Source organism: Gavialis gangeticus, unplaced genomic scaffold (genome assembly GCF_001723915.1).
Source record: "Gavialis gangeticus isolate Ggan-Ray unplaced genomic scaffold, GavGan_comp1, whole genome shotgun sequence".
In the NCBI taxonomy this organism is placed as follows: domain Eukaryota; kingdom Metazoa; phylum Chordata; order Crocodylia; family Gavialidae; genus Gavialis; species Gavialis gangeticus.
In genome coordinates this window covers 88652283-88664725 of record NW_017729022.1, presented here as the reverse complement: position 1 = coordinate 88664725, position 12443 = coordinate 88652283, and the positions used below count along the sequence as shown (strand labels likewise).

The window sequence follows — 12443 nt, the reverse complement described above, 5'->3', positions numbered from 1 at the left end:
CTACAATGTATGCTTATTGATACGTGAACCTTTATTAAACCAAGCACTTCCACTACCTTCAGTGGAACTTTTCTCATGAGTAACGTTATGTTTCAGCCAGGATATTTTTGCTTCTCCTGAAGCTTTGTTATTGTTCAAAAGGGAAGCTAGCTAGTGGATCTCTACAGAATATGGAACCTCATATTTGTGACACTAATTCTAGTCCTGATTAACTGGGCAGGGGTGGGGGGGGAGGTGTGCACTGATTTCTCATAAGTACATAACATCAAATGCATGCAAGAATTAATATTGCAAGTCCGTAGATGAAATCCCCAAGCTGTGTGAATGCAAAACACAGGTGTGTAAATCCCTCAGTGTTCTGCGTTCAGACCCTTGCCCGTGTCCAGTGACCTTTAATTATAGAATTTCAGCCAATGTGCATAGATTTACCTTTATCTCTTAAAAAGCCTCCTCTATGTCAATGCAGTCCTGTGAGTGGATAATACAGTTGTTCTAGTAGCAGAACAAAAACATCAGTGGTATATAACTATTGTGTTTCTACTTCTTGATAACAGCATTGCAGATAACAAAATACAGATACAATTCTTAGACACTTCCCCCCCACAGTTGGTGTTTGTCAAAGTTTGGGCCAAAACAAGTTGACCACATCCACCTCAAATGCACTGGCATTGACACACACACACACACACACACACACAATGTTATCCCTTCACGACACTGAAGCAGCCAAAACTAACAGCCCTAGTTTGACTGAATGCAAAACATTTTCAAACAGGCACCTTTACAAGTTATATGTAGTTTGATTAATGTTTATCCAGTATTTTTATTAAGTTTATGAAGGGGTTGATTTTATTTTGTGGGAAGAAAGACCATCTTGAGGCTTGAAGCACAGGTTCCAGGGATGAATGGAATTAGATGAACAGTGCAAATCAGTTTGTAGCAATATAAGATGAATATTATTGAACCAACTAGTCTTCATTTCATTTTTAAAAATAATGAGAAGTACAAGGGACAGAATCCAAAAGTCATTCTTCACCACTGGTTACCCTGCAGCGTTATCTTAGATACCAGAAGCAAATTCCTTATTACAAAATAGCTATGCTGACTTCATCCCTTCTGTAAAGAATGCAGTGGCCTTGTTTCACATCTCCCCACTATCATCAATACTAGAGATGTCACCAGTGAATGAACAAATGCTATATTAGCGTTAATATAATTTACATAGTTTTTTTCTGGCTAAATGTCTCAGACTTCCAATGAGCTGGGTATTGCCCTGGGTTAATTTAGCCTTCAAACCACATCAATGTGCAACAGGTTGAATTAGGAATGTAGGCTGAATTTAGGGAGAGGTTCTATGCAAGAAATATTTGCAAGATATTTACAACACATTTTGACACTGTAGAGAGCTTTGTGAAAGATAACCTCCCAGTTCTGGTAACAGTATTTGGCTTATGTCTCTCCTATTGCAATGTAAACTGCTTTAACCTCAGATTTCATGGAAATGCAAGAGCTTGTATTGTTCATTTGGTGCTGTTAGAAGTGAACGTATCCATGGTGCATCAGGACAACCTTTAGAGAGCCTTCAAACGTTTGTACTTTGTTTTTCCTGCTTTCTGGAGGAAAGAAAAGGGACATAATAGCCTGAAAATGGTGCAGACCATATTTTCCAGGCAAAGGACTGAAAGGGTTGGAGTCTGCAGTACAGGAGACAGAAGCTTGGGCATGGAAACCATATATAACTTTAACACCATAGTTTCCAACCATCTACATTATGATGTGGCATTTTGGCTCATTAAAGACATGCTTCCTGCAAGTGGATGTCTCTGATGTTTATATTGACAGAAACAAACACTAGAAACATCTCTTAAGGAAAATGATCTATTATGATCATTTTCTGGCACACAGGAATTAACTTGAGGAAATAATAGGTTAGCATTTTAGGTTGAATACTTTTGATATACTATAAATCAGTCTCATTGCATGCTGGACCATGTGCAAAGGTGATGCTGGTTGCCTAGATGTAATTTTAAAATCTTCACTGCTGCACATTTACAGCTATATCATATCTGGTCTGCATCTAGTGATAATATCTTTGTTGTGATGCGTTAGAACTAATATGATTACCTTCTATTTCTTAGTGAAGAATTGATGGAATCAATGTGGAGGGAGGGAAAAAAAATCTGGAAAATTTTCTTTGACCAGTGTTATTTGTGCCATTTGGGTTCATACAGTTCTGGCCCCAAGCTTAATATCTATTCTACAAAGTCTAAAACAGATACTTTATACACATTACTGCTTTGCACTTTTCCACCTAATGAAAGTCAATACAAGTGTTTTCCTTCAATTAACTATAAAGCAATGCCTATGCTTCTGTGGCCAGCATCTATGGTCTGTATATTGTAACCACTACAGTGATGATCTACATAGTTAACTTCATGAACCATTGCACTACTCTAGAGGATGCTTTAAGCAGAGATGGGCCTGACCAAACCCCAGCTGCCAAACACCCCAGTTCTTTAAGGAACAATATAGAGGTGCTTTCGCAGTCTAAAGGACTTTGCAACTTGAGATGATGCCCGTTTTAGAAGGAACCAGAGAGCCATTAAGATGCTCATCCTTCCTGTTGGACAAGGAAATGTGTATGCCTCTAGGAATATAATATGACAGGTAACATTTTCTTGGGAGGCCATGAAAGCTTGAAACAGAAATATTAACTGAAGCAAGGGCTACATGGGTCAGTGCCTTTGAGCCCTAATAGTCTGCACAGGGCAGGTAACTTGAGGATCTGCTAGCTTTTGTGCAACAGCCACCCTAGGAAAAATGGCACTGTTATTTGCAGCAAGAAGGAGAGCCCTCCAGTTCAAAGTTGAGGCACATTGGTGGGGCAGTGGTAGAGGCTTGCAGAGCTACAGCCTGAGCAGTTACCAATTCTGTTTCTAAAGAAAGAATTTCAGTCTCCAGGGCTATCAAGCTGGCTATTCTCACCAGCACTAAGGACTCAATTTAAAAAAAAAAAAGGTTGGCGGTTGCACTTCCATACTTCTATGAAGGTGCAACTTACTGAAGTGATACGTAAGTCCAAGAGTGGAGAGGTCCCTCCCAAAGATATGGATGGGCAGCCTTGCTGGCAGTTATGTGGATTTAAGTGGAGCTGTTGCCACCTGTATGGGATGCATTTAGTGATCAGAAGATGGAGTAGTTTCCAGCTGTGGTAGTTTATAATCCTTTACAAGTAACCAGTTTACTTTTGGAGTGGAGACCACCTCTCCCTATTACCTTAATTACGATCCAAATGGGGTGATCCCAAATTCTATCACAGCTCCTGGGTAGCTGTTGAACTGCTAGTCTGTGGTGCACAGACAAAGACAGAAAGGTCCAGGTAGACCTGGCTGCTCCTGGTGATATTTTCATAGTTAAATAATCCAATGTGTTTACTTTCAGCTCTTTTTTTTTTCACTTTGTTTACATGAGTACCATAGTCTCTAATGTCCAATGAGGGGACACAAACAACAGGTTACAAAATGTCATCAACATCCATTCTGGCAGCATCTATGTCACGATACACAATGATGTACTGGAATTATACAAAGCCAAAAAGAATATAGCACAGCTTAAGTTGACTAAAATGAAACTGACAGCAAAAAAAAAAAAATCTCAAAGTCCCTGAAGGAATCCATACCATGTTTTGACACTTTCATATCGAAGTCATAACAACTTGGCAGACTGAACACTCACTTTCACATCATCATGAATTTCTGGCTCATGAGAGAAATTAAGTTACATCTATTGCAGCACATTTTTTTCCAACCTGAATCAGCTTCATAGGCGCCTAAAATATTTAAAAATAATAATAATAATAATAAATTAAAAAAGCATGAGGGGTATAGGCACTATGGACCGCTCAGACAGTTCAATACTACAGTAATGGAGTCTAAAGATGTGCCAACTTCAGTTTTTTCTGCTTATTGATTAGGATCATCTAAAAAAATAACCTGCTCAGTGGCATTACTTATAAAGGTAAAGAAAAAAAAAAACCAATCCCACTGTTTAATTAGTAGGGGCACATCAAGGAACGAGAACAACAGAACTTTTCTAACATAGGCCTTCTACTCTACCTTTAAACTTTACAATTTGAATTTTTGGAGTGTTAGTCAAGTTCCATGGGTACTGTATTCTTGCCAGTCCTCTGAAGCACAGTACTTTAGTGCTGTAGTCAACAGCCAAATCAATAGCCCCCAGCTTCTCTTTTGCAAAATCCACTGTTCTTCCTGTATGTTCATGCCTTGCTATTCGCTAATGAGGTATTATTAGATACTAACAATGCCTGTTCTCCTATGGACTTTAGCACAGAGCAGTGACACATGAAGAAAGCTCTTCTTCATTTAACCATTAAAAAAATATTGCACTTGCTTTAACTTCAAGCCCAACCTGCACAGGAAACCCTAAACCAAAACAAAAACCCAACTATCTTGAGTACTGTAAGTTATGCACATGGTGTCTTTTCCTTCATGTTGTTTAGCTGAATTTGGTCCGGTATTTTTAAAAAGTCCAGAAATTAAATAGTCCAAAAAGACACTGCCAGGTCTTTAAGGCTAAGTCTCCCCAGTGCTTCTAAAATGTTCAGTACCTTTCTTATATTGTCCACATACTGCAAAGCAGTGGCCTTCCATGGCAAAACAGTTAGCAGTTCAAACAAAAAAGAATCTGAAGCAAGGGAGGATGGGCGTACTTCATGATCTCACCTGGAAAAGAACAAAGCAAATGGAGCCTGTCTGAGAGCTAAATATAAAACCTGTCATTTTTCAGTACCAAAGGTCTGGTTAGGAGGAGATTACACTCTAGTGGGGACAAAACACAGGATATGTGGGTCAAAATATTAAAGAATCAAATGCCTCAAAGACCTGATTACAAGAGTTATGAGTACTAAACCCCACAAAGAGCAGGCCCTGCCGTGACACCAAGTTGGACTCCCCAAAATTGAGATGCAGCTAAAATCACGTATCATTTTTATCATAATATTGGCTGTGGACTGTAGTCCTAGAGTAATTTATTTTTATTGTCATTAAGAAATCCAAGCCTCTGCCCCCTTGCTCAGTTGGAAATGCAATTAAAAGACTATACAGCTATTCTATGGATTGTATACTTGCTGCTTCGATAGGAAGAAGAGAACACAAAATGGCATGGAGAATAAGGGAAGGGAACAGTCGGGCTCACACAATGACATTATATACTAAATTGCATAACCTCGGCTGGCATCACTGCTGCTTGGATTTCCAACATCTTGACAAAAGTAGCTTGGTATCATTAATTATGTTTTCCAGAGGGAGAAACTGAGGAACAGAGCCAGATTAACCCTGTAGTAGGCCCTAGGCAAACAAACTTGTGGGCCCCTACTTTTTTTCACTCAATTATAGTATGTGAAATAAACACAACAGGCACCTGCTTCACTTAGGGCCCTAGGCATGTGCCTAATTTGCCTATATGTTAACCCAGCCCTGCTGAGGAACAGACAGGCGTATGTGCCTAAAGTCGCACAACAATTTGCAGAGCTTGGTGAAGTTGCTTTTGACTCCAAAACAACATGCTAGGACTAGGTTATCTGTCAGCAGTTTGCCATGTCAGGTTTGTTGTAATTTTCTCCTGTTTCACTTCGAGCTGAACACTTAAAATATAAGAATTTTATAGTGAGTTGCTCAGTAGCAGTGGTGGTAAGTTGACACTCCTTCCATATGCACAGCCGAGGCTAATAGTCTTCCCAGACTTCAGCCTTGGAGTTTATTTGCTGCCAACTGTCTCTTCAGCAGCCTCTGTGACTTGTCTGGTAGCACAGCCTGAGAACACCCACTATGGGCTAGACTTTCAACTGACCCTGATAATTTGGCGGTTGATAGATGACAACTGATTGGCTTAATTCTCTCACAAATCACTATCAATTACACTTTTTTTTTTAAATTTATCCTTTAAATTTGGCAGAGGACAGCTGCTTCATCCAGAATACTGATATGAAACTTTCTGTTTAGCCAGCCATTTTTTTTTTGTTTAATGGTTGGCGAGCCAGAAAAGTTGCTGTGGAAAGTATGACCTACAGTACTTTGTTTCAGCTCCAATGACTAACACAACTTGCCTTATGCTCTGCACACACCCTTCTCTCCCTTGCCTCTCCCTGCAACACCCACATATAAAAATCACCCCTAGAAGGGCAAGGTATAGAAAATTTCAAATCCAAGCAGAAGAAATCTTGAGAAGGGAAAAAGTTATGATGAAGGTCCTGATAGAAACATTACTTCTGTAAGCAGAATTGCAGGCACGGTTTCATGAGACTTACCACCTGTGAGCCTGAACTAGGACTTGCTGACATTCTCATATATGACATCACTGATACAGAACTGCTGCTTTTTCTTTTGCCACATCAATTGCACACACTGATGAATAAAAATGTATTGTTCCTGGAAAAAACAGAGACAAAACGCATGTGTTTTTCCATCTGCTTTAGCTTGGCAAAACCTGGACAGGAACTGTATAATGAGAAGACTGGTTCAGTCAGCCATTTTTACACTAGTGCAGTTGTATGAGGTCTGCATAGCGATGTACCCGTTAAAGAAACTGGCTTTCCATATGCAGTATCAATGGAAACAAACTGTGCCAGCACTGCCTCTGTGTCACTGTTAGTTACATGACTTCTTAATTAACTGAATAATGCTGATGAATTAGACTGTAACAGTGTTGACTGAATTTATGTCACTTGGCTGGAGACCAATGCTAGACAAGTTTCGACCAGAAATAAAGATCACATTTTTAACAGTGTGGGTAACTGGCCATTGGAAAAATTTACTAAGGGCTAGAGTAGATTTTCTCTCTCACTGGCCATTTTAAAATCAAGCCTGGATATTGTTCTAAAAGACATTCTCTAGTGCTAAGAGGACTTAATTCAAGGAAGTACTCTGGCTAATGCGATTACAGTAATTTTTTTTCTGGTCTTTGAATCTCCAGATTGTCACCACTCTCATTGCCTTAGCTGTTGCTTTGTTGCATCTTAGAAATTTAGCAGGGCTTGGCCTGGTCAGTCCCTGAAAGGGATACCTTCAAGGAAATTCCAGCTGGTATGGCAGGTGACACTGGTGATTCTGTATTAGTAATGCCCTAATCCTATGGATTTTAGAGGCTGTAAAGAAAACCTAAGATCCTCTCATTTGTGGGCATTAAAAGTTCCCTTGGCACCATTTGCCCTAGGGTGCCAGACAATTTACAGTTGCAGCTTGCTACAGTGTGCACTGCTTCCTGTCTGGTAACTATGGATAGAGAAGTGAAGGGCCAACCTCTTTGGCAGGCATACCACAAACTAAGCCCCACAGCCTCTCTCAGTACCACTCCAATCCCCTTCGCCTGCCTGATCTGTGGCATTGCTTTCTGCTCCCTGTGCGCAAACTGTTGCTGTGCTTTTTTGCTGCGTGCCTTTATATGTAGGGTGACCATATGAAACGATGTGAAATCCAGGACACTACCCCCCTGCCTCACTGCCTCTCAAGTCAGTGGCACTGCTGATGGCAGAGGAGGGGATGGGACATGATGGTGCAGCTCTGGTATTACTATTTGGGCAGGTAAGGGAGTCAATGGCCCATGAATAACCTATTATTCTTTGCTTCACAGGTGTTAACAATCACCTCCCCTTTTTAATGGTTAGCACACTAATCAAGCTAGCCTATTTTAGGACAATTTTGCTGTCTTTTAGGACTTCCTATTTCATGCTGCTCTGCCTCCCTACCCTGTGCCCCGTGCCCAGGATGTTCATGTTAATTTTCACCAGCCACCTAGAACTGGCCTGCAAAATCCAGGACGGTTCCAGCCAAACTGGGATATATGGTCAACCTACCTATATGCCACTATGTTCTTTGCTCCTCCCTGATCCATCACATGCCAGACACACAGGCTGCCTGTGCCATTTGTGGCACCCATGCTGCAGGCTGTCCATCCCTGGAGTAGGGTATTACACAACTGATAAGTGTGACCCAGCAGTGCGTTGAAGTGGCATGCTTATACAGACATGCTTGGAAGCATGGGTATCCCTTAGATTTGGTGGCTGTATGTAAAAACCTTTTTTTGTTTTTTACTGAAATATTAATCTTGGGAGAACATATTAAAGCATTATGCTCCTTATATTCAGCCCAATAAAAGCTCTTGGTTAGCATCATGCTTTTTATATGTCTGTCTAAAACTTTTGACAACAAACCAGTAAAACTTGTTCACGAACTATTCAACAATTTCTTTATGGAGTTATCACCATATAAATTATTTGCATTGTAACTATGTTGGAAAAGGGGCCATTTTTTGTTATCTGTACATACAGTGTTTAAACACAACCACAGAATCAGAAAAAAATAGTTAAAAACAATCTTCAGTGCATTGAAAATAGGAGCTTCATTACCAGGAATGGCTAACAGACAGCAGAATTGTAGAACAAAGGCTAGCTTTATTGGAACACCAACACCATTAAAAAGAAGGGAGGATCACTAACACCCTATGAATAAAGAGTTTAAAAGGGATCAGGTAGATTATAATGAGCCACGAAGTCACATGACTCCATCAGCACTGCCTGACTAGAAATGCTCCTGCCACTGCCAGGCAGTTGGTGTTCAACCTTGGGTGGAGCAGGAATCAAGCGTACCAGTGTAAGTGGATGCAAGTGTATCAGTGCATACCCCCTGGGTCTGCCCTAGCTTCAAGAGGTCATTAGTCCACTCTCCTATGTCCAGAGCTAAGGAGCCAGGGGTGGGGGGGAGGGAGGAGGTAGAGTGGTGCAGTCACATGGGCCTTTGATCCCTGCTGTACCCAACTTTAAAACCAACTGCCTGGGAGGGGCAGAAGCATTTCCATTCAGGTACTGCTAAGGGAGGCAAATGACTTCTATCATCTCCCTGATTCCAGTTACTCTCTTCCTACTCCACACGTGCGAACAATAGGGCTGTGCAAAAAGGCCCCATTTTGTTTCAACTTGCATTTCAACAATTCAACAGAACAGCATTTCGTTTAGACTTGAAAGGGGTGCTCCATTTTGTTTTGTCAAAACAGTTTTGCTGTTTCGAAGTTTCACCCATAGGCTATAATGGGGAAGCACAAAACAGCCTATAACTTTGTCATTTCTGACCTGATTTGGATGAAACTTGTGGGAATAGTAGCCCCTTCTGAGGGCATGAAGCCTGCCAAGTTTCAAGGAGTTAGATGCAAGGTTTTCAGGGAAACTACACCTCAAGCTGCAGACAAGCAAAACTCATGACATGGGTGACACTGTGTGTGTTAAGGTGCAGCAGAGTGAAAGCTGCAGGCCTGCTAGCCCCTGCTGAGGCCACAAAGCCTGACAGCTGTCAAGAAGATGGATGCAGGGGTTCTGGGGCCCTGCACCTCTAGGTGCTGACAGGCAAAACTCGTGACATGGTGGGTGACACCATGTGTCTGTTAAGGTGCACCCTCACTCAACTGACACCAAGGCAGAAAGTAGGGTAGTTCAAACAATGCTACCTTTTATCCAGTTTTTCGATCTCTCCCCCAGAGCACTGGGATTGGAAGGGACCTCAGGAAAGGATGACAGTCACTGGCCAGCTACACAGTCAATAATGAGAGCACTCCTTCCCCCCCCCCGCTCCCCTTCCTCTCCTTACTTTAGTTTTTGTTTCCCTCCAGGCAAGCCCAGCTTGAGCTTCGAAACATTTTGGAATTTTCAAAGCTCTCTTTTTCATTTTGATTTTGCTATTTCGAGCTCAAAATGAGTTGAAACAATGTTGAAATGAAACTGCTTACAAAATTTCACACAGCCCTAGTTAACAACCCTCTCCCTTTTTCAAATGGTCTTGATATTTCATTATTCAAACTATCCTTTGTTCTGCAATGCTGTTGTCTGTTAGCCTTCCCTGCTAATGGCTCTCCTATTTCAGAGCCCTGCAGAATGTTTTTAGCTCTAGCTAAAAACCTTAACTCGGGTTTGGTAATATTCACTCAGATGTAAAAATGACTGACAGGGAAGTATTGGAGGCATTGTCACGAGGCTCAAGAATGCTAGATTTTGTTTTCTGAATCTGAATAAGATATGTGCCTTTAACTATAATGACTAAAGTACTAATGAGACAACATCCTATGACTATTTTTTGCCTAGTTTTTTTACGTTTTTTAAACTTCATATATACGCTAGAAAATTAATGCACATTTCATTTATATTTGTTATTTTGCTTTGAACATAATAATACAGTGCTAGCCCCCTACCATATTAGGAAAGCTTCTAGTTTCTTTAACTGGAGAAAAAATGTGTGTTGTGTTGTGTTATATGTGATGATTTACCAGACCATGTGTACTCCCTTTTTCAAAATCCTAAATCTGCCCAGAGAGCTCTCTTCATAGACTTTGATCTTTGACAAACCAAATACTGCCATAGTATAGGTAAATAATAAATATTACATTTCATCATGATTTTCATATCTCATAATTTAGTCCCATTCCAGGGCAAAAGGAGGAAAAAAACTGGTGAAACTAAAAATACTCTTTTAGACCCCGGGGCCTGCTGACTTAAAAGTAGAAATGCTCCAAGCCATGGAATCTAGGTCCCAATTCCAAACACTCTCCACCTAAAAGGCATTTATAACCCTGGGAACTTTGGCACGGGTTACCTTAAAACCAGCATAAAGACACTTAAGATGAGAGCCAGTCATTAGTAGAGAGATATTAAACTGCCATGAGTTCCCTCTAAATATTTCAAAGTTATGCCACTCCAGCTGAGGTTCGGTTAGTTTTGCCCAGGTCATTCCAGGGTGTGGTATGCATGCTCTGAGTTTACCGAACTAGGACCAGCGCAAAATTCAGACCTCAAGTCTAATTGAATTTCTAGAACCCATTAACCTGGAATCCTGAGTGGATGGAATTTAGGGTCATCTTTACTTGAGACTCATTCAGTGTGCGAACTATTCAATGAACCCGGGCCAAGTTTCCAATTTAGTGGGAAACATGAAACCAAGTATGCTGCCTGTGGTTTCAGGTTCTGTAAAAAAAAGGGTTGCTTGCTCTTACCACCCAGGCCATCCTGCCTTGAAATCACACTGACATCTAGTGGCCTGTGGGGACAACACTTCAGAGAGACTCCCTACCTCTCATTAAAACACAATAAGTCAAGGCTGGCAAGCAAATACATGAATGTCAATGCAACCCACACATGACTGTGATAAGGTTTTTCTGCTTGTCAGGATGCATCAGAGCTAGCTTTGTTGACTAAGATTATGAGGTAGGCGTCTCTCTCGCTTTCTCTCATACATACATAGCCTGTGAGCCAGATTCTGTTCCCATGTATTTAATCCTGCTCCTTGGCACTAGTTAGTGGAGCATTTTAATCCTGATCTAGCCTACTGAAGCATTACAACCCCTTCTGCGTGTATGTGTATAAGTACCGGTGTGGGATGGAAAGAGAGAGGAGTGATATTTTGCTAAAACACCAGTGTAGGAGGCAATAGACAAGCTGGCCAATGACAACATGGAAACAAGATAGAAGCCAGAAAGCCATTACAATTAACTGTGTAGGAGCAGGGGGGCACTATCCTCTCTAAAGCAGCAGAAGATGTTCATCTTAAGATGGGTCATGGCCTGGTCCCCTATGCCATTCCTATTTACTGTGATATGTAACACAGCAGATCCTCAAGGAAGCAATTTCTAAGCTCTTGTAGGAGAAGAAGGTGTTTAGGAAGGGTCAGCATGGATTCACCAAGGGCAAGTCATGCCTGACCAACCTGATTGCCTTCTATGATGAGATGACTGGCTCTGTGGATGCGGGGAGACCAGTGGATGTGGTGTACCTTGTTTTTAGCAAGGCTTTTAATATGGTCTCCCACAGTGCTCATACAGCGAGCTTTAAACTCACAGGGAGCTTTAAACTAGGTTCATCAGGGGATGGGAATGCAGAGGTGCAGGTGGACACTTTGATGTCAATCCAGGTGATGCGAGCAGGAACAACCCAGGTAAGTGACAAGGGTCCAGGCAAGCTTGAGAACAAGAGGGCAGCATAAACACCCAGAGGAGGTCTCAACTACCTCTACACAAATGCTAGAAGTATGGGAAATAAGCAGGAGAAACTGCTCTCCTGCTAGCTAGCAAAAACCCAGACCTGGTTGGGCTTACAGAAACCTAGTGGCATTCTACCCATGACTGGGAAGTAGACATCAAAGTTGTATAGCTGGGATAGAGTAGGGAAAAAAGCAAGGGCGGGGTGTAGCGCTCTATGTTAAAGAGCAGTACACATCCTCAATGATCAGGATGGGTTCAGAAGAGGGGCAAACTGAGGTGCTCTGGGTTAGAATGCAAGGGGGTTGTGAGGAAAGGGACTTGATAGTGGGCATCTACTACAGACCGCCTCACCAGGGGAATGAGCTGGACCGGGAATTTTCAGGTCAGCTCACGGAGGCTGTAAGGACAAG

The 12443-nt window shown here is 41.5% G+C and overlaps 1 protein-coding gene across 4 annotated transcripts in view; it reads right to left on the bottom strand.

Moving 5' to 3' along the window:
* Positions 1-3404: 3404 nt before the first annotated feature.
* The window catches only part of PTPRO (protein tyrosine phosphatase, receptor type O), a 332674-nt gene continuing 323635 nt past the window's right edge, over positions 3405-12443 (bottom strand). For all 4 annotated transcript variants that reach the window (XM_019515585.1, XM_019515587.1, XM_019515586.1 and 1 more), the window contains 2 exons: positions 6326-6446; positions 3405-4742 (listed from right to left, as the gene is read on the bottom strand). In XM_019515585.1, coding sequence (XP_019371130.1) covers positions 6342-6446 — 105 coding nt within the window. In that variant the 3' untranslated portion in view covers positions 3405-4742; positions 6326-6341. The remainder of the gene's footprint in view (positions 4743-6325; positions 6447-12443) is intronic.